The 21713-nt window shown below is 34.6% G+C and overlaps 1 protein-coding gene across 5 annotated transcripts in view; it reads left to right on the top strand.

The window, feature by feature from the left end:
• Positions 1 to 21713, top strand: part of PARD3B (par-3 family cell polarity regulator beta) — a 1277739-nt gene that overhangs the window by 793090 nt on the left and 462936 nt on the right. For all 5 annotated transcript variants that reach the window (XM_074298957.1, XM_074298956.1, XM_074298955.1 and 2 more), the window contains 2 exons: positions 3528 to 3657; positions 9927 to 10026. In XM_074298957.1, coding sequence (XP_074155058.1) covers positions 3528 to 3657; positions 9927 to 10026 — 230 coding nt within the window. The remainder of the gene's footprint in view (positions 1 to 3527; positions 3658 to 9926; positions 10027 to 21713) is intronic.

Raw genomic sequence — 21713 nt, 5'->3', positions numbered from 1 at the left:
TAAATTAGACTCTACCGAGAAAAAACTCTACTTGCTCTATATTTGGGTATAATAATTATATAGTCCTTTCTAGATTGCAAGAGTTGCTTTATTCAAATTCAGTTTTTCTCCTTGATTTGGAATACAGTGATTTTATTTTCTGTGGAGGGTAAAAGTGCATAAGCCACAGCTCAAAAGCAGTTGCCTCTCTGCCCACTCTAACCCACCTCCATGTTTTTTCTCTACATTGTCCTCATCAATGGACAGTGATTTAGTATTTAGTATTAAGTAAATTTGCTGTTTGTCTTTCCCTTTGTGGCAAATGTCTTCATTCCAATTCTCACACTCTTGGGTGGGTTGGGAGAGAGCTCAAGAAAAGAAAGTACTTAACACTTAGCTCATGACCCATATTGGGAAATCACATCTCACAACAGATCACCAGGGGACCAATCAGAAAAAGAGAAATGACAAGAGAAGGGAAAAGCAGATTTTTATGAATTATTTTTCCAAGATGTGTTTTTAGACTTGCTAATATTTTTTGTTCTTTCCTTGGGGAATAAACAGACAGCTTGCTCTCTGCTATTGGGAATCAGTGTGGTCTCAGTGCAGATTAAAGAGGATTTTAAAAAATATCAATATGCCAGCCTCATGTGCATCTTGGGTTTATTATTATTTTTTTAAATCTCCATTATTTTATCCCCCAAATCTACACTTTTTCAAGTCAAAGCATGCTCAGAGCTCAATGCTGATCCACTATATTGTATCCTCTTGTTGGGCCAGCCATCGTGCTTAGATATGATTTTTTTTAAGTATATGCAACCCCAAATATGTTTTGATGCACTTCACATGTTTAGGGAAATCAATTAGTTAGATTTGACATGAATACCAAAATGGTAATTGAAAATTTTATTCATATAAAAATTTTAAGAAACTACTTATGAAAAGTCAAAATATAGAGTTGTTGGGACTTTTCTCCTCCACATTACCCAGATGTACAAGACATGTAAACAGTTCTGATGAGTGCCTCATGAAGAATACATAATGAGCTCTTGATTGAATCAAAATCATTTTAAACAGAAATATTTTCCCCCCAAGGATGAACTTCAAGTTCAATTGTAATTCCATTTGAGGCTGGAGACTTGGTATAAAAAAATGGGTTATGACCTGTTTTATTTTGTTCCCCTTCCCCAAAACACTTCCCTCCCTGCTGCGACAGCCCAGCTTGGTAGAAAGCAGAATATGTTTAAAAATCCATTATTTTTTTTATTGGCCAGGACACTAATGGAGGCCTCCATGACAGCTCTATTTTACAGGCTGAATACTTTAATTAGGCTGGTTACTGATCAGTTGTTGGGATATCGATTGTGTCATTTATCAAAGAGCTGGGAAAGCAGGATTGTTTTTTTTTCTTCTTGTTGTTCTTCTTGCTGTTAATTCAAAGCACAGGGCTATGCACAGCAAATCCTGTCTCTCCCACTGGGGATCCAGCTTTAATTTAGGGGCAGCTTGCCTGCTGGTTTAGCCAGTCTTTCGATGCCTACAATATGTGGTCAATATGAACAAAAACCTAGAAAGGATTCTGCCTTACTGAAAACATCACTTTTTGTGAAAATCAGACACATGATTTCATTCTTGTCAGGAACTTCCAATAAGGTAACTTCCTATACCAAAGCAGAGCAGCATCAGCTTTGCAGCAATCTTCATTTTAGAGAGTTCCCTGAGTCACTGAAGAATTATGTGATTTGCCCAGTCATTGCCAGTATGCATCAGAGATAGGTCTCGAATCCAAAACTTTCTCACTCGGAGACTGTCTCCTTTTTTCTATATTATAACTGCCTCTTATGCTTATGGAGAGTGGATAAAGGGCCAGACAGAAAAGATGGTTTCATTAACTACCTCTGTCAATGACACATAGTAGGCACTTATCAAAATACTTGGCACATAGTAGTTGCTTAATAAATATTGATTGATTGACACATATTGATGACATGACTATGATTAGGTGATAGAATCATAGATTATGGTTGGGAGGAAGCTTAGTTGGGAGGAAGTTTCCCTTTTTTTTCCCCAAAACACTAAAGGCCAAATAGATAAATTGTCTTGGCACAGGTAATAAATGGATGGTTCAGTCATTTCTAGAATTCAGTTTTTCAGCTATCAGGCTTTTATTAAGCTGTTACTCTATACCAGACAATATGTTAAAAACTGGGGATGCAAAGAAAGGCAAGCCCTTTTTGGGCTCACCTTCTAACAGGAGAGACGGTAGACAAACATGCATATATACAAGATATAATACATATATATATATGTATATATATATATACACACACACACACATATATATGCACACTCATATATATATACACATGTGTAAGTATATTATATATATATAATTATAAATAGGAGATATTCTCAGAAGCAAAAAGATTCAAACTTAGATATGCTATGTATTTTAACTCACATTATCTTTCAGTCCCTTCACATTACTAAGAGTATAAGTTGCAAGTGAGTTGCCATCTGCATCAATGGAGGGAGTTTCTACACTAGGGAGCTCTCCACTGATGAAATCATAAAGATTAAAAAAAATTAGCTAGCAGAGAACTACTAAAGAAGGAAGAAAGAGTAAGTCAAGTGTATTGTCTGAGACCAAATGCTATTTACAGAATCAAAGTGGCTCTGATTTGTGTTTCTCTGGATGGCATCATTCTGTTCTCAGTAATGATCAAGGGATCAGTGGCAAGATGGCTTCTAAATTATTTTCTTCCTTGAAAGAAAGCACAATTCTCAAAGCCTCAGTCTTAAAAAAAAATGGACAGAACACTTTATAACCTGCAACATCCAATTACTGAGCACCTGTGGAATATAAACCACCAACATACCATTCGGTCCACTCTGAAGCTGAGTAAAACATGCATTTGTTTGCAGTGTCAGAATTAACTTAGAAGGTAAGATGTGGCAAGAAAAGATTTCCCACAAGAGAAGCAAGCAGCCTGGAGGTCTGGCAGCGGGTTGTTTTTACGCCCAGCCAGAAGACCAGACTTTTGCAGTGGGATGTACTCAGGGCTCTCGAGTCCCAAAGATATTCTAGTTTGAGCTTGTCCTAGAGCATATGCACTTGGTCTCTGAGCACGAGGGGGACCAGCTGGCTGGCAGAGAAACACCCTTGGCATTCACCGGGTCTTGTGTTGACACTGCCACAAGCTGCACTCCCAGATGGAATAAAATAAGAAAAAAGACAGTTTTTAATGGAGGAGGGGAGAAGGCATAATAAAGTTAATCCTCTTTCTGTTTTAGAGATAGGTCTCAAAATCCTTTGCCCCATTCCACCCTCAGGGTCCTTTGTCACACAGCAATGACGGGGTTGTTGGGAAGCCTTTAAAAAAAAATTCCACAGCTGAGAAACAATAATGCAAAATAAACTCTCCATAATCTTTTCTTTGATTGAATATGATTTAATGGTGGTGATGACCCTGTTTGAGTTTTGCTATGATTGATGAACTTGGTATATATCAGGGGAAATTACAACTTCTTCCTTCTCCTTTCTATAGGAGCGTACTGATTATGGGCTCTTTCCCAAGCCCTCTGTTGAGAGCTGTCAACATTTTGTTTCCACCTCCAGACGCCAAGAGCCCAGCCCACATCCATTCCTCTCCTACAGCCCACAGGAGAGACAAAAAGGTATGGTTCTTTTGTATTCTCCTGAGAGGGAGAGGGAGAAGGAGAGGGAGAAGGAGAGAAAGAGGGAGGGAGAAGACTTTTTTGGTTTTAATATTTTTAGCTTAAACAAAAAAGAACAGTTAATTAAACTAAGTGCAGACTGTTACTCTGAGTCATGAACATTCAGAGATGGGTGGGAGAGCTGACTCAGAAGTTGTGAATTAGATTCCTGGCAACGATGCCAGTTTAAGTAACAGTTTTTACTCGCTGCCCCAAACATGGGAGGTTAGATATTAAACAAACTATGAATTGAAAAATCAAAGCCATCAATGTTGGGTTTCCAAAGACCTTTTTAATGTTGACAATTATCAAATGTGATTAACTATCAAACATCAAAGATTTATGGCCCAGACAGTAGTGAAGCATAAAATGTTAGCAACATGTTTCAGAAATATCTGATAGACTGTAGGATAAGCATACTAAATACCATTAACTGAGGACATTTCATGGGGATGAAATGAGTTGGTTATTTCAGTAATATGATGGTACAATAACTTTTGTTATTATATATTATATGTGCCTATGCGTGTCATACAGATATATTTTTTCTAACCATGCAATTTGTAAAATGGTGATAGAGGTCCATGATTATGCTCTATACCAGAATCTAAGCTTTGTTACCTTATCTTCAACACTGTCATCTGATAATATTAGGAAAAATCACTGTTTTTTTTCTAAATGTGAACAGTGATTATTAAGAATCCTGAGTTAACTCTCATCAGAATGAACTTGGATATGTGGGATGGGACTCTTCTGTAACTGCTTTGTGGTGAGATCCCCCTATCCCCATCCGGAGTTCACAGGTCTTTGCTCTTTCAACTAGGAACTCCTTCTGAGATAGATTTTACTTCAATAGAATATAAGCCTAACCAAATATCTCAACAGTGAAAAGATGGCTCTAGACATCTCCACCCATCTGTCACAGTATCATTATAAGGATGAATGTATGGTAGTTTAAACATTGTATTGTCACTGTCTTTGACCTCTGAATAGAATGCATTGATTTTTATGCAGTCATAATATCAGCCATAATGATAAAACTTTGATCAGAAGAAGAAATAATGAAATATACTTCATTTCTTCCTGCAATAATGGTGGAAAACTATGAGAGCAAAATGTGATATGTGCCATCATTTTGCTCCTTGATTTTTCTTAGCTTTTTCTTTTTTTTACAAGGAAGAATTTGTACATAAAGAAAAGATTGGGAAATTACTGGGATATCAAAAACAAAAGATATCAATAATACTCTTTAAAAAGAAATTGTACAAATTAGTTGCACGTCATTCCAAGTACAGTCAATAAATATTATTTTATGTCTAATAAAATGAAATGTTTGTAAAGCATTTTGCAAACTTTAAAGCAATAGATAAATGTGATGATGATGGTGATGATGATGATATAGCCATGAAGTTTTAAGAGACTTGATACAACTTCCTGTTCATTATCTGAAATTTGAACTTGGTTTAGAGTATATTTCAAAGTGTAATTCTGTGCTTGATTAGAATGTTACGTTACTGTTACTAGGTATAAATAGGGCAATCTTTTATCTCAATTTTTAAAAATTTTTTAAACATTTTTATTTAGTTTTAATTCTAAACTCTATCACTCCATGCCTCATTCTCCTCCCCCTTCCCTGAGATGATAATCAACCTGAAATAGGTTATATGTGCATTTATGTAAAACATTTCTATATTAGTAATTTTGTATAAGAAGACTCAAATAAAGGAAAAGATAAAAAAATAAAAAAGTAGAAAATAGCATGCTTCAGGCTGTGTTCATTCAATATCAGTTCTTTCTCTGGAAGGAGATTGTAAGCTACATCATTAGTCCTTTGCAATTGTCGTGTATCATTGTATTGCTGAGAATAGCTAGGTCATTCACAATTGTTAATTATACAGTATTCCCCTGGTTCTGTTCACTTTGCATTAATTCATTTAAGTCTTCCCAGGTTTTTCTAAAGTCATCCTGCTTACATTTCTTATAATATTCCATCACAATCTTATACCACAGTTTGTTTAGTCATTCCCCAATTGATGGGCATCCCTTTGATTTCTAATTTGCCACTAGAAAAAAAACTACTATAAATATTTTTAAATGTTTGTAACTTTGCCCTGTTTCAAATCTCTTTGGAATGTAGGACTACTAGTATTATTATTGGATCAAAGGGCTTGTACACCTTTATTATTATTGGATCAAAGAGTATGCACAATTTTATAACCTTTTGGGCTTAGTTCCAGTCATTTCTTTTTTTGAGAATGAGAGAGTTGCTTCACAACTATTCCAATATTCACTTAAAATTATATTACAATTAATATTGGCATATATGGTAACATATAATCTTAAGAATATTTGAACAAATCGAATTATATAGTTGTTAGATTATTAGTTGAAATTTGTTATTTATATAGACTTGCTAGTTTAAAGTGAATATAAAACATTTTGCTAACAAAGTATTGTAAAAAGTCATAGAGATGAGAATGATAATATCATTTTAATTCCTTTATTTTGGAAATCAGTTACTACTATAGCGTCCCAACATACTATCATAAATGGCTCAATGAAAGCAAAACTGGCAAATTTGACTCACCAGTGCTAAAATGTTTTTAAAAAGAATTTCCTTTAGGAAAATAACCCTAGCTTGACAAAATGTAATGTCTAGGGCTGGAGATTGGGGAGAGGGGGAGCTGTTATAACCAAAACATTACATTTTTTGATTTCCTGTGTATATTTTTTTAAAAAGGGATACATTCAAATCCAGTGTTGATGTGCTATGTTCCATCTATTTTTGCAATAATAGTACTTACCACCCACAGATCTCCAGTTTTTCCCCCTACCAAGCTGTTACACAGAAAAAAAAAAAAACCACATTTTTAGAATTACCATTTGTAGAAATAATAGTTCCAGAAATTTCATTTTTATGTTGGAGTGCTGGTAATGAACATTATCCACACTGGATGAGCTTTTATGTCTAGAAATGATGAAGGGGCACCCAACCTTTATACTGGTTGTCAAGGATGGCCAGTGTTACTCCTTAACCTGTTTTGTTCTTCCTCAACAATATTATTTCTCTTATCCTATGTTTCTTTAAACCTTTTCCTCTTTAAAAATTTATCATGTTCTAATCTCTGTTCCTGAGATCTCTGCTTTTCAATTAAGAGAGACAGTGTCATATACTGGGAAAGGCACTGGATTTGGATTGAAGAGAAATGTTTAGTAATAAGGATCTGACAATTATTTTGTGATCTTGAATGAGTCAGTATACTCATCTGTGAAATGGAGATAATAAATCTGTAGTAGTTATCTCTTAGACTTGCTAACAGGGTCAAATGCCATTATAAATGTAAAATTTTTCAGTTATCATTACTAGTTATTATAGGGAAAAATTTATAAAGAATTCATGCTAAAGACTTATTAATTCAAAAATATTTTGATGTGTTAGCCCTCAGAGGATATAAATAAACTCTTCCCTCCTGTGTCCAAATTAATTGTTTCATAATCTTAGTTTCCTTGTAAGGAAAAAAGGTGTCAATCGTAAAAGAGCTTTAGAGTTATTAAATGATAAGCTGATCATTCCAGGATATATGAACTGAGCATGGAGTGCTGCAGAGATGGAATAGAAAGGAAGCTCATTTAGTGCAAGTAAGATTAAAAATCAATCACGGAAGAGACCTCAGAACTGAAGTTCAGAAAAGAGAGGAAGTAAGGTGCTCTGGGCTACAGTCAATTTAATAACAGAGGTAGGAAGTCAAGTACATGTCTTCAGAATCTTAGGATAACTTGTTCTAGATTGGAGTAGTTTTAGAAAAAGGCAGAAAGAAGAACATTAACAGCCCAAAGGCAAGAAAATGACCAGGTCTGGTTGACCAGCCTGAAGGAGAAGCCAATTTATTTGTTAAGCAGAGTCAATATATAGTCAATAAGAGTTATTAGTCTATTGCATCCTATTAAAATTTAACTCAATGAGTTTGTGAAGCAGACAATCTGAGTTGGAGAAGTACAGAGCAGAGAAAAGAATGTGGATCGGAAGGCATACTCTTCATAGGAAAAGATGCCTTGCTTTAAATGGATAGCCCAAAGAGCTTTCTTATTTGAGGTTATCAGAGCCAATCCAGGATGTAAGAGGAAATCTGAGATATTGGGACTGCTTAGAAGGACACACACATAAATGAAGAATGGGGTTGTCTAAACACTCCTTTAATTATCTGTTTAGAGAACAAACCACGAAAGTCCTCCATGATGACACTGGGATGAGGGTATGAGAGCTAGGGATAGGGTGAAGAACAAGACAGTAGAAAGAACAGAAAGCCCCTACTGCTGCCTTCATAACAGGAGACAGAGTCATGGTTCTGGCCAAACTTGACTCATAGGGCATCAAAAGGAAGGATTCTCAACAAACAATAGTAATGGAAGTAACAATGGTTAATAGATTATCTCTTATTCCAGCATTCACTGGAGGTAACAATTGGGCAGAAAAGTAGAAATAGGAGGCTAGAGAGGGAAGAAAAGAGAGAAAAATAGGGGGATGTAGTGCTCATGGAATAGAGAAACTGCATTCCTAACTGTAATAAATTGTAGTTCAGTGGATCCCAATGGAACTTAATAACACTGGAATAAAAAGTACAATAAAATTTCCTTCTGCTTTAACACTGAATTAAAATAATACATCACATTATTTAGATAGTTTTTTCTATATAAGAACTTATTTTAAATTTCCATAGGAATTGTAGAATTCAGAGTTGTAAGGGGATTCAGCAAAGTAAAACATAAACTTTGCTTGAAGACCTGTAAATAGAGGGAATTCGACCACCTCTTGAAGGATTCCCTTCCATTTTGGATAGCTCTATTAATACACAAGAAGGAACACTGAGTTTAAAATCAAGGACCAGGGTTCAGATCTATTCTGTGACCTTGGACAAATCAATTAACATTCATGAGCTCTCGTTTCCTCAACTAATTAGATTAAATGAGCTCTGAAATATGAATTTGTTACTTGATAACAACTTAAAGGCCATTTTGTACTCCTCCCCTATTTAAGATCCAAAGAACTTAAGTGATTTGTATATGATCATATAGGCAGCCTCTTGTCACTACTAGTTCTATTCTCTGAGGACAAACTGAGATTACTGTCAAATTTCTCATTCCTAAAATATCTTTAGTAATCATATAGCATTTTTGGAGCTTTTGCGGTAACTAAAAAAGTCTCCTGAATTCCCCAGATTATTTTCTGAATGAAATAAATATGGATGAATGTACCTATGGAATAAATTGGTAGGAATATAAAAGAGCTTCATCTTTCAAAGCTCCCCATGTAGCTGTTGTTTTGCTTATAGCCCTACTTTCAGAGATTCAGATTTCCAGAATGAATAGCACCAGCTATTTGGGAGAAAACTCTAAAGGTTTTGAGTGTGTACGGGCCTGTGATTGGTTAGCAACAATTTCTAGTGAGAAGAAATAAGATGGAGAAGAGGGAGGCATGGAGCTCAAAGAGAAGGTAGAACTTTATCTTCCGAAACAAACATGTGGCTTTTATCTATAGCCCCAGTGACTAAATCCAAAGGAACCATGAGAACACTGCAGAGGTACTGCTGGTGGTCTGGACCTGTTATCCTGTTATCCAAGACTGTATCCATTTGGATGTGACAGCTTTTCACAAAAACTTCCAAATTTCTAAATCAGTATGAATCAGTTTCCTTTCTTCCTTCCTTCCTCTCTCTCTCTCTCTCTCTCTCTCTCTCTCTCTCTCTCTCTCTCTCTCTCTCTCTCTCTCTCTCTCTCTTCTTTCTCTCATCATCTCCCTTTCATTAGATAGATATGCATATAAAATTGATTTAGCACATTTAAAAAAAAAAGACTTTTAAGGAGGCAGTCTATAATTGCTATCTTTTTACAAGTAGGAAAACTGAGTCATGATCCATTGACCTCAATCATTCAAACAAGTCACACTTAGTGCTTGAATAGAACTATCATTGTTTCCCAGCTTGCCAATGCCAATGACTACTTGGTCAACTGTATAAAAATATATCAGGAAATTTAGGCTTACATCTGCAAGTGTATGCTTACATTATCTCTTTTATGAATACTCGGGAAATGTACTTTCGATTAGATGTAATCTTCACTTCAAGATTTATATTTCAATTTAAATTGGATTTGTGAGATGAATTGGACCTTGCACAAGAGCTGGAAGGATCTCCTTGCAGTTTACTATAACTTCATCTGTTTTCTGTTTCTAGAACTGCTACTCTCAAATGCTAACTGGACTGAGAACGACATCCCCCCACCTTTACCGCCACATCCCAATCTGGATTTGGACCTTGAAGATTATAACCATAGGTATGGATAAAATAGTGGGTGGGGTTTCTTTAGAAAAACAAAGCAACTTCACTGTAACTGCTTTTTTTACAGGTAGATAATTTCATACCAATGCCTATCACTTTCATCCTAATAAAGGTTTCGCATTATCAAACATTTTTTGTTCAGATACCCTAATTTCAATGGGAGGATAGTTAAGCATAAGATTATAAATGTTCATCTTGTACTTTTTAAAATACTCAAGAGCATGACTACATTTCCATTTATGTTTTAAGTTTTAAAGATGTATGTAGCAGAAATTAAGAGAAAAAAGTTTTATGCAAAGTCTTATTAGAAACAAAAGTTTATTTCTTTGGTTGTAACTCATTTTCTAAGCTGATGAAGACCATGGGGTATTTTAAAGGTAGAGAGCTATTCTAGGAGAGTTAATGGAACCTAAAAATTAGAGAAATGACATAAAATCCAGAAATATTAAAAAGAATACCCGATATTATATCTATTCTATAATAGAAACTAAAAAAAATCAATAATTTTTAGAATCACAAGAGCATAAGAGAGATTTACTAAGCATACACACCATTTGACTAGTTGAATTCATAGATTTTTTTTCTTCTGATGAGTTTAAAAAAATCATTAAATTGTTCCATTGCTATTTTCTGTATTTATTATAGCTATTAAAAAATTGCATATTTTATACCATACTATGTCCCAAGATAACCCTATAAAGTATCTTCAATTTTCTAATCTCAGCAATGCTATTGTCATTTCTATTACTATTTTTTTAATGTAATTTACCAAAAAGACAGCAACAGAAGTTGCAGTATTCTACAAGTTAACCAGATCAGAGAGTGGTTTTTCATATATATTTATTTCCTTTTCATTCTTTGTAGCTTACCCTTTTCAAAATGTATTAATGGTCCACAATCATAGTTTCATGAACTAAATTCACCCTCCCAATTAAGTTGGAGTAAACCTTAAAGCATTTATGTAAACACAAATAGTCATTTATATTTTTTTTTACTATTTTTATGGCTCCTCATTATCATAGACTTAATGTGCCCAAAGTTAAAGTCATTATTTTTCCACCTCAAAATTATTCTCCCTCCAGAGCTTCCCTTCTATAAAGAAGGTCACCATTTTGCTACTCACTCAAGCCAAAAATTTTTGAATTGTCTTTTACTTATCTCTCTATTTTGTCTGACTAAGAAGGTACTTTCCCTGGATGTTATATAGGGATCTAGGGGATCTGTTTTCAGTAGCAACTACAGACTGGTCTCAAGTCAGTCTTATCTCAACCAGCTCCCTTTCTTATCTTCTAATCTTACTGATGGCCTACCTCCCTCTATGAACCATATAGATAAATATCTTCTTCAAAACCATTGAGATATAAACCAAGGAGATAATACTTGGTCTCCTAGGATTAAAACCTGGGATAGAATTGAGCAATTGCCTCAGGGATGATGCTGAGTCACTAAGTTGAAAAGAAATATTGCTTGGTTAGGGTTATTGTAACTTAAGACCTCTACTGCTTCCTTTCCTCACAAACACACTGACACATGAATATTCTGGCTTAGAGCAGACCCTATGTGCTTGAATGTCAGTGGAAAAGATACTATGGTATCTGAGGATTTCACAATTGTTTTGTTTTTTTCCTCCAAAATGTTTCTCAGATCAATTTCTTTCTCTCAATTTTAGACTAGGCTCTTAGACCTAGACCAAAAAAGGATTAATTTTAATTATTGCAAGGGTTTGAATAATGATAATTGATACCAGTATTTAGAATTATTTTTGATACTTATATTCAGAATTATGTTATTTTACAGGAAACATGTGGTTTTTTTTCCTACTTAATAGTATTTTATTTTTTCCACTATCATATAAAGATAGTTTTCAGCATTCAATTTTGTAAGATTCTGAGTTCCAAGTTTTTTTCTTTCTCCCATCCTTCCCTCCTCACCTCCCCAAGATAGCAAGCAATCATGACCTATACATAGAATTATCCAAATCCTGTCTTGCATCTTTTTTACTTAGCAATGAGAAATGTCTTCAGACTGGGAAATCTAGAAAAAAAATGATTAACAGGGATTTGAAACTTTGACATAGCAAGCAATCATGACCTATACATAGAATTATCCAAATCCTGTCTTGCATCTTTTTTACTTAGCAATGAGAAATGTCTTCAGACTGGGAAATCTAGAAAAAAAATGATTAACAGGGGTTTGAAACTTTGACTAGGTGATATTATCTTAAATGTAAAAAAGCATCAAATTGGTCTCTTAATGAGCTTGTCACCTCTGCAGAATCACCTATGTAATCTAGGAGACCAATGAATACAGCAGAGGTAAGGGGAAAAAATGATCAGCAAAGTCAGGAATAGGTAAAAAGTAGCAATTTAAATTTATTCCAAATCCCTTCTTATTGCTAACAGCTAAAAAACTTGCTAATTATAGAGCAAATTAGCTAAGAAAAAGTGCCAGATAAGTTGGAAAAGGTGGGAAAGTCTGAGAGAAATACAGGAAAGATTATTATTTTTTTAAAAATCTCATTCCGACCTGTTGACAGAACCCCTGGCACAACAAATTGCCTGTTTGCTTTGAGAGTCTGCAAGAACTGATGATCTTGGTGTCAGCAAGTTTGCAAGGCAACAGGAATGAATGTTCAGGTGACTCTCTCCAGAGCCAAGTTACAGCGGGATATGTACAAATATAGATTGGTCTCCATTTTGGAGGAAAATGAAGGGTTGTCTCTTTAGTCTTCAGCTAAATGTGTCCTGAAAGGAGACATGTTTCAGGAAGAAAACAGAATGCAAAAGAGAATGCAAGGGCCTTTATTCACTGCATAACTAGAGTAGAACTGTGCTCTTCTAGCAAGAAAGTCCTCATCATGAAGATTCTGCCAGAAGAGAAAGCATCTAGAATGAGTCCTAAAAAAATGAGAGGTTCTTTCTCAGAAAGTTCTTTCTCAGGAGGACCAAAGTTTTCTATTTACTTGTCATGACAATCAGGGCTCCTGCCTTCTGAAACTTGGCAAACCTGTGCTAACCAATTTTCACTTTTAGTAAAGGACATTAGAATCTACCTTGAGAGAATTATAAGAAAGGAATCTCAGGCAAAAAAAAAAAAAAAAAAAAAGACATAGAGGATGCTTTCATCCCTGTTGTTATCCCTAGCTAGCTAAGGGCTTCTGAATAAAATGAGAATATAGGAACTAAACTGTTTGACAAGATTTTTTTCAGAGAATGGGATTTGGATTTCTGGAAAGGACTTCAAACACAAGAATGATGGGTTCCTGAGGTAGTACGGACTATATTTAATTATGGCCAAGAAAAAAAAAATACACACACTTATGCCTGGAGGTTCTGAGGATCTAATGAAGAAAACTTCAAACTGAAAATGGAAAGAGAGAAAGTAATCTGCTCACATATGTCAGCTAAGCCAGATGCCAGTGAGGATAGCAAGTATGATGACTGGGAGACTAGCAGTGCAGAGGGGCACTAATAATACTCATGGCCTGCAGTGTCTATATGCATATGCATATTGTATGAGTAATAAACAAAGTGACTGGAGGTCTAAATATAAGGAATTAATTCAACCTGCTTGATAACTCTGAAACTTGAGAACATGTTACCTAACTAAAATACAGAAGTGGAAGGAATAAAGAAGCATGTAAATCAAAGTGATGCAATAGTGGAAATTCATGAACAAGAACCACATTTGGGCAATCTTTCTGGATGAGACAATAACAACAAAAATAATAATAGCTAACATTTTGTAACTGTTTATGATTTGCAAAGAGGTTTACAAATATCATCTCATTTTATCCTCACAGTCTCCTCTGAGAGGTAGGTACTGTTATCCTCATTACACAGATGAAAAAATTGAGGCAGGTAGAGGATAAGAGACCCTCCCCAAGGTGACACAACTAGTCAGTGATCCATATTGGATTTGAACCTCGGACTTCTTGACTCCACATTCAGTACTCTATTCACTGCAGTTCCTAGGTCTCACAGAGAAAAACAAAAGAAGCATTATTATGGTGGGAATCTAAAACAAAAGGAAGAAACAGATGATGAGTTCCACAAGATAGCAAAACTTACTTGGAAGTAGAATATGGTTGAATTGAACAATTTGGACAACTCCCAGAACTCTCTAGCTGCTAAAAGCATAACAGCTGACAAATGTTTAACTTGACTTCATATCATTTCCTTCTTCAGTAGATGAAAGGATCAACAAGGAAGATGATTCTTCTGAACCTTATGCTGACCAATAAGGAAATATCTATTGTCTAAGTGGAAATGCTAGGAACCATGGGATGAATTTATCACCATTCCTAGTTAATATCCATGAGAGATCAAGAAGGGCAACACTGGAATACTCACTACAGTTTGATGTAAGCCGTATATTTTGGGAGAAATGTAAGAATTTAGGGAAAATATAGAAAACCATCCCATGGCCTATAATTCTATATGAGAAAATTGGCTTTATTTTAAAAAGAGTCTAGGATATGCTCAAGAATAAAATTATTTTAGTAAGATAAAGAAGACTGGCTAAAGAGACCAGTGTAGTTGGTCAGGGAACTTTTTAAAGAGAAATATATAAAAGATGGAAGCAGGACAAGTGAATACTTTTTTTCCTGTTTCTTTTTTCTTTTCTTTTTTTAAATGAAAAGACTAAGTAAGCAGTTCTTGGAGCCCTTTGATGAACACCCACACATTTTCTTTTTTTCTCACTTAATATTCTTTTTCTAATTACATGTAAATCTAGCTTTCACTTTTTTTGGCAAGGCAATTAGGGCTAAGTGACTTGCCCAGGGTCACACAACTAGAAAGTGTTCATTGTATGAAGATGGATTTGAACTCAGTACTCCTGATTCCAAAACTGGTGCTTTATCCACTGTACCATCTAACTGTCCCTTAATATTCACTTTTATAAGATTCTGAGTTCCAAATTTTTCTCCTTCCCTCTCTCCTCATCCCCCTCCCCAAGAAAATTATATATGTACCATCATATGAAACATATTTCCGCATTAGTCATGTTGTAAAAGAAGAATCAGAACAAAGGGGAGAGCCATGAGAAAGAAAAACAACACTCAAATATCATGCTCTGATTTACATTCAGTATTCATTTTTTTTTCTGAATATAGATGACATTTTCTATCATGAGTTTTTTTTGAATTGTCTTGAATCATTGCATTGCTGAGAAGAGTTAAGTCTGTCACAGTTTATCATCTCACAATGTTGCTATTACTGTGTTCAGTATTCTTCTAGTTCTGCTCGCTTCACTCAACATCGGTTCATTTAAGTCTTTCCAAGTTTTTTTCTATCAATCTTATCCTTGTGAATAGGAAAAGTTGATGATTCCAAGAAATGCTAAGAGTAATAAGCAGGATTTTATAATTGTGTCGGGTAAAGAGTAAAATCAAATAACGACTAAGACTGATGATGGTAGTGGATAGAGTGATAGCAATTGATGCCAGAAAGTAGGACTATCCAATCTATATCTTGTAGCATTTTTACATACCAATACGAATATTCTGGGGGCAGCTAGGTGGCTCAGTGGATAGAGCACCAGCCCTGAATTCAGGAGGACCCGGTTCAAATTTGGCCTCAGACACTTAACACTTCCTAGCTGTGTGACTCTGGGAAAGTCACTTAACCCCAGCCTCAGGGTGGGGGGGGAATATTCTTATATCTGGGAAACATGGGGGAAATACTAACACAAGATCAAAACCTTAAATAAATGAGGTAATGGTAAGAGAGCATCTATTTGGTCTTAATGAGTTCAAGTCACACGGTGACTTGTATTTTGGAATACTAAAAGAATCCATACATAGGAATGGTGAGCCACTGTTGATGATCATGTTTGAAACATCATGGTGAATAGAAGAGGTACTGAAAAATTGGATATGGAAAAAAAATTACTGACTTTCAAAAAGCAAAAGAAGGTGTGTTCTTTAAATTATAAGCTTGTAAGATTGACTCTTATTGCTGGCAAAATTCCCAAATGTAATATTATAGGAATGGCAAATCTCATGATATCCTTGTGGACCAAAATGGATATACATGGGATGGATTATAGTGTAATTAATATTAATAACATAGTAATAGCTGACATTTACGTGTTACTTAAAAGTTTGCAAAGAGTATCATAATAGTTACTTCCAACAATTCTGCAAGATACATAGTGTAGGTATTATTAGCCTCATTTTATAAGCGAAAAAATTGAATCTCAAATGGATTGTAATCTACCACCTTACTTACACAACTGGTATATGCCAAATGTAGTGATTTGAACCTAGGTCTCTCTTGACATTTTACCCATTACTTTGTTTAGTTTGCTACATGGCCTCTCAACTCAGTGGATTTTGAAGTGCTTGAAACAACTATAATCAGAATTTCAATCAATTAATGGATTGAGAACACCTTAAGTTTTTTTTTTTTTCTACTGTAGAAAGAGCACCAAATAAACCTGCATTCTAGTCTTAAGTCTGTTACAGTAACTTTGGATGAACCATCTTACTGCTTAATGTCAGTTTTATTATCTGTAAAATTTTAAGATTGAATAAAGCGTTCTCAGAGTTTTTTTCTACATCTCAAATTCTATTTTTTCTGATAATCCTAGGATGCTGTTATATGGACAAATGTGTGTTAAGTGAATTTAACATTGACTGAATGACCCAATGCAAAAATAATGATTGTAAATCATTGTCATCCTAAAGAATGGTATTTATCAGGGTGCCATGAGTTGATGTCATTGTCCCTTCTTCAGAGCTATGTCATCAGCAGAGACCTGGAAACACTGATATCATGTTTATAAAGTTTATGAATTATACAAAGCAGAAAGGCATAGCTAATTGGTTAATAATAACAGAATGAGGATCCAAAATATCTTGATATTCTAGAATGATGAGCTAAGATATAATAAGATAAAAACTTTCATAGGTATATATAAATACCTATATTTGAGCAAAAACAATGAATGTTAGAGTTGTGACTAGGAGATTACTCATATCAAAAACACCTGGAGATTTCAAATGAGCTTTAAACTTAGGAGAAAAATGATGGTATACAGAAGATTTGCTTCAGGGTTAGAGTGATTAGGATTCAAGTTCTGCTTCTAAGACATGTTAACTGTGTAATTCTGGACAATTAATAAGCTAACAACAACAATAATAATTAGTATTATTTTATTTTTATTATTTTATAGCTATCATTTATATAGTGCTTGAAGATTTGCAAAACATTTTGTTACTATCAACCCACTTTATCCTCAAGAAAAAACAACAACTGGGAGATAGGTACTATTATTATTCCCATTTTATAGATGAAGAAACTGAGGCAAAGTTTTACAGTATTAAACAGCTGTAAAATGCCCCTAACCATCGCGTTAAAACTATATATTGAAAAATGCTTGCCAATCTTTATTGATTGAGGGAGTTTCCTCACTGGCAACTCCCTACATACATGAAATCATAGCTCTGGACCTCAAGAGAAGGAAACCTGGGATAAATATCAGTGTATGGAAACCAAAAAAGCTAAAGTGGTCTTAGGCTAGATACTCAGAATAAATGAAGTGTTATGTCCTTTGTACTTTGTTCTATTCAAACCAGATCTGGCATATTGTTTTCAATTCTGGGTGTTTTAGTGAGGAAAAATGTGAATAAGCTAACAAGCTAAAGTATATCCAGAGGAGGATGACCAGGATGGCAACTGGAGTCAACCAAGCTATATGAAGATGGGTTAAATGGACTGGGGATGTTTACATTGAAGAAAAGCCATAGAAGAATAACATACCTTTCTTCCCATTGTAAAAAAAAAAAAAAAGCGGGGGAGAAAAAGATTGATTTTTTTTTTGTCTTCCCTCTCTCTACTCAGAAATCAGAAAAAGGAACAATGAACAGAATTTGCAGAGGCAGATTTCCAGTCAATAAAAGGAAAATTTTCTTAACTCACAAAACCAATCAAAAGTGAAAGGGCTATCTCATACTTAGGCAAGACAGTCAATAAGTTCTTTCTAGATCTAACATTTCTGAGATTCAATAAAAAGTCAGAGCAGAAGTGTTAAACATGCCTCCTGAGGGGTCATCGCCTATAACGCTGTCCAGTGCAATCCAAATCAGATGAAAATATATTGGGAAATGTTTGAAATAAGATAAAAATACAATAAGCTATAAATAATATTATATAGTAAAAACTAAGTCAATAAGTGATCCATAGAGAGCATTATATAGAGATAAATGGCTCCTATTTTTAGTTAAGTTTGGCCACTCTGAGGTACAGAGTAAGTGCTAATAATTGTCTTTCTGTGTGTACAACTGGGTGGTTCAATGGAGAAAAAGCAATGAACCTGGAGTTAGGAAGATCTGAATTCAAATCTGGCTTCAGGCATACTAGCTGTGTGGCCCTGGGCAAGTCACCTAACCTTGGCTGACTTAATTTCCTTATCTATAAAAAGATAAAAAAGTACCTATGTATCAAGATAGTTCTAAACATAAAGAGATAATATTTGTAAAGTATTGTGTAAAGTGCTGTATAAATGCTAGCAGTAATGATAATGATGGTTATGGTGGTGAGGATGAGGATGAGGATGGTGATAAAAGGCACTCATGTCCCTTTTGTAAGATCTACCTAAAAGGTAAAACCAATGATCTGTGATAACATGGCAAATGATGGTTTTGTCAAAATATAAGCTAGTCATTGAGGAGGAGATGTTTCTACCCAAGAAAAATCTATTTATGACTTTTAAGTTGGTTAGTGCATATTGTTGAAACTACAGTTTGTATCTAATGGGAGAGTCCCATCAAATTAGTCTACAATTTAATTTGTAATTTAGACATATTGTATATGGAGTCAAATGTAGAACTGATTTAGAGAAACCTGGGATGGATTGAACTTGGGAAATTATGCTGTTTTTCTTGAACACAAACTCCTCACTGCCACCAAAGTCCATCTATTTAACCTATTGATGATAACAGTCACAAACACAATTCACCTTTATACAACCATTTAAAGTTTTCAAAGCATCTTATTGATGTTACCTCATTTGATCCTGATAACTCCCCTAAATAATCGGTCCTGCTATTATTCTCATTTTTAAAATGAGGGAACTGAGTCTCAGGTTTATTGAATTGCACAGAATCATCCAGCTCATAAGTGACTGGGGTCAGATTCCTGATTTTAAATCTAACACTGCATCGCTTGTTCCTTAGTGCCTCTCCCCATGATGTTTATAAGGATGCAGACCATGGAATGACATGATCTGAGGAGCATCAAAATGACAAATAAACCAAAGGCAGTGTTGCCTCACATAACAAGGGCAATCATGGTCATACGTTTCCAGCATATTACTAACAGTGACTTTGCTCTCAAGAAAAGATAAAGCAAAGACATCCTCTAGGATATGTATGACTCAAAATGGAGGGATCATGTGGTGATAATAGAAGATGATTGATGGCTCCAGTAACACAATGATAACTGAAAGATTTGGTATGTGGTTTATGGGGATACATGACCAAGGAAAAAATTGCTTTGGAGGAGAATGGTCTAGCCCTGCTTTGAGAAAGGTAGTCCCATGATGATGAATTATGGATCCACCAAAAAAGATGCCCATTAGAACAGGAGCTTTTTAAGTTTTGTTTTTGCCTTGTTTGTATAGCCAGTACTTAGCACACTGCCTGGTTCATAGTAAGCATTTAATAAATGTTTGATGAGTAACTGATCATTTTGTTCAGATGGCTTTTGAACTCAAATCTTTATTTCTATCTCACTTCCAAAATCTCTGACAAGGGTTTTGTGAAAATGGCCCTTCCAGGCATCAAATCTGAAAGTCTGAGTAGCTCTAGCCCTTTTTATGATTAATTAACTGTTTTATATTAACTATTCAGAACAATTAATATAAAAAGCCCCTTACAGGTGAAGTATTTTTCATTTTTAAAAATGAAAATTTGTTTATTCTCCTGGATATCCTTAATGCCATATAGGAATAGAACCTTTATTCAAGGATGTTTTCTAGCCAACCCTTGTGATATATCTTGACAGTCACCTTGATTTCACTTTCCATCTGACTGCTCACCAGGACTTCACTATTGTCTCCACAAACATATCTTCTTGCAAGATTAAATAAATTCTAATTCACTCCTCCTCAATACCTTCTGTGTCTGGGACTCCTAGAAAGCTCTTCCCACATCCTCTATTTAAGGAGGGAGCCCAGACAAACACATGGTCATTTTCTACTTGGTTGCAAAGTGTGGTATTCTCCCTCCACTATCTTATCCCTTTTATTTTCATTACATTTTTTGTCTTCCCCTATTGGATTATGTGTGGCTCCTTAAGAAGAGAGATTGGTTTTTTTTTTTTGTTTGTTTGTTTGTTTGTTTGTTTTTTTGATTAGCTTGTTCTGCTTGTTGCCTTTCTTTGAATCTGGAATGTGGTAAGTGCTTTAAAAATATTGATTGAGTGAGTGACATTTATGTTCTATCAAACAAACTAGGCCTTTTTTTTTTCATTGCAGGCTTACTTTGAAAAAAAATAGAGCAACCATTAAAAATTATAGCTGACTCATTGGAATAAAAATTGGATTTTATCTATGACATTCTCTAGGACTTTAAAACCTTTGTGGGTTGCTTTCAGGAGGCGACTGACATATTTTTTCTATGATTCACTTTGTTCTCTGGCTCTTAATAGATCAGTGTATTTTTCATTTATGATTTCTTGAAATGAAGCATCGAGGTCCTTCCCTCCTTCCCTTCTTTCCTTCTTTTTTTCTTCCTTCCTTTATTCCTTCCTTCCTTCTCTTTTGTTTCCTCTCTCCCTCCTTCTTATAGTTCAGTGAATTCTGAAGTTATATCTCCTTGAGCTTTTATTCCCGTTAGTAATTTTTGACAACTGATACCTAACATTTTCATTTTCTTATATTTTTTCAGTCTTTTGATTGTGCTTTGATATTTCTTGCTGAAATCATTTATTTCCATTTAGATTATTCAGATTTTCATAGATTCTGTGATTTGAATTAAGTTTACTATTTTGTGTCAAAAAATATTTTAGCTGAGTTTAAATTTTTTGGATGGATGGACAAGTAATGGAAAACTTTAGAAGGAGATTGAGAAATATTAGAGACATTTAAATACTGAGAAAATACCAAAGAAAAAAATTTTTTTTTATTTTTCCCAAACATGCAAAGTTTTCAACATTCACCTTTGCAAAATTTTGTGTTCCATATTTTTTATCACTCTCTCTCCCTCCCCTAGACAGCAAGCAATCTGACATAGGTTAAACACATGCGATTCTTCTAAACATATTTCCGTATTCGTCATGCTACATAAGAAAAATCAGATCAAAAGGGGGGAAAATACGAAAAACGGAAAAAAGCAAGCAAACAAATAACAAAAAAGTGAAAATACTATTCTTTGATCCAAATTCAGTCTCCATAGTTTTAACTCTGGACATAGTTTTACCATCACAGGTTTATTGGAACTGCCAAAAAAAAAAAAAGTTTAAAGACATTCTAACCATGACTTGGGGTGAGGAGATTGAGGGAGAGGGAAGGTAGGCTCATGGCTTGATCTCACAAATACATGCTTGTTGCAGAGAACTTGACTGTGAGAAAATGATACTAAAAATAAATATGGTTGGAGAAAATTCTGAAAATAATAATAATGATAGCTAAAATTCTTGTAATATTTTAAAATATTTCTTAACCATTATCTCGTTT

The sequence above is a fragment of the Sminthopsis crassicaudata genome, chromosome 3 (genome assembly GCF_048593235.1).
Source record: "Sminthopsis crassicaudata isolate SCR6 chromosome 3, ASM4859323v1, whole genome shotgun sequence".
NCBI lineage: Eukaryota > Metazoa > Chordata > Mammalia > Dasyuromorphia > Dasyuridae > Sminthopsis > Sminthopsis crassicaudata.
This window is presented reverse-complemented; position numbering and strand designations above follow the sequence as displayed.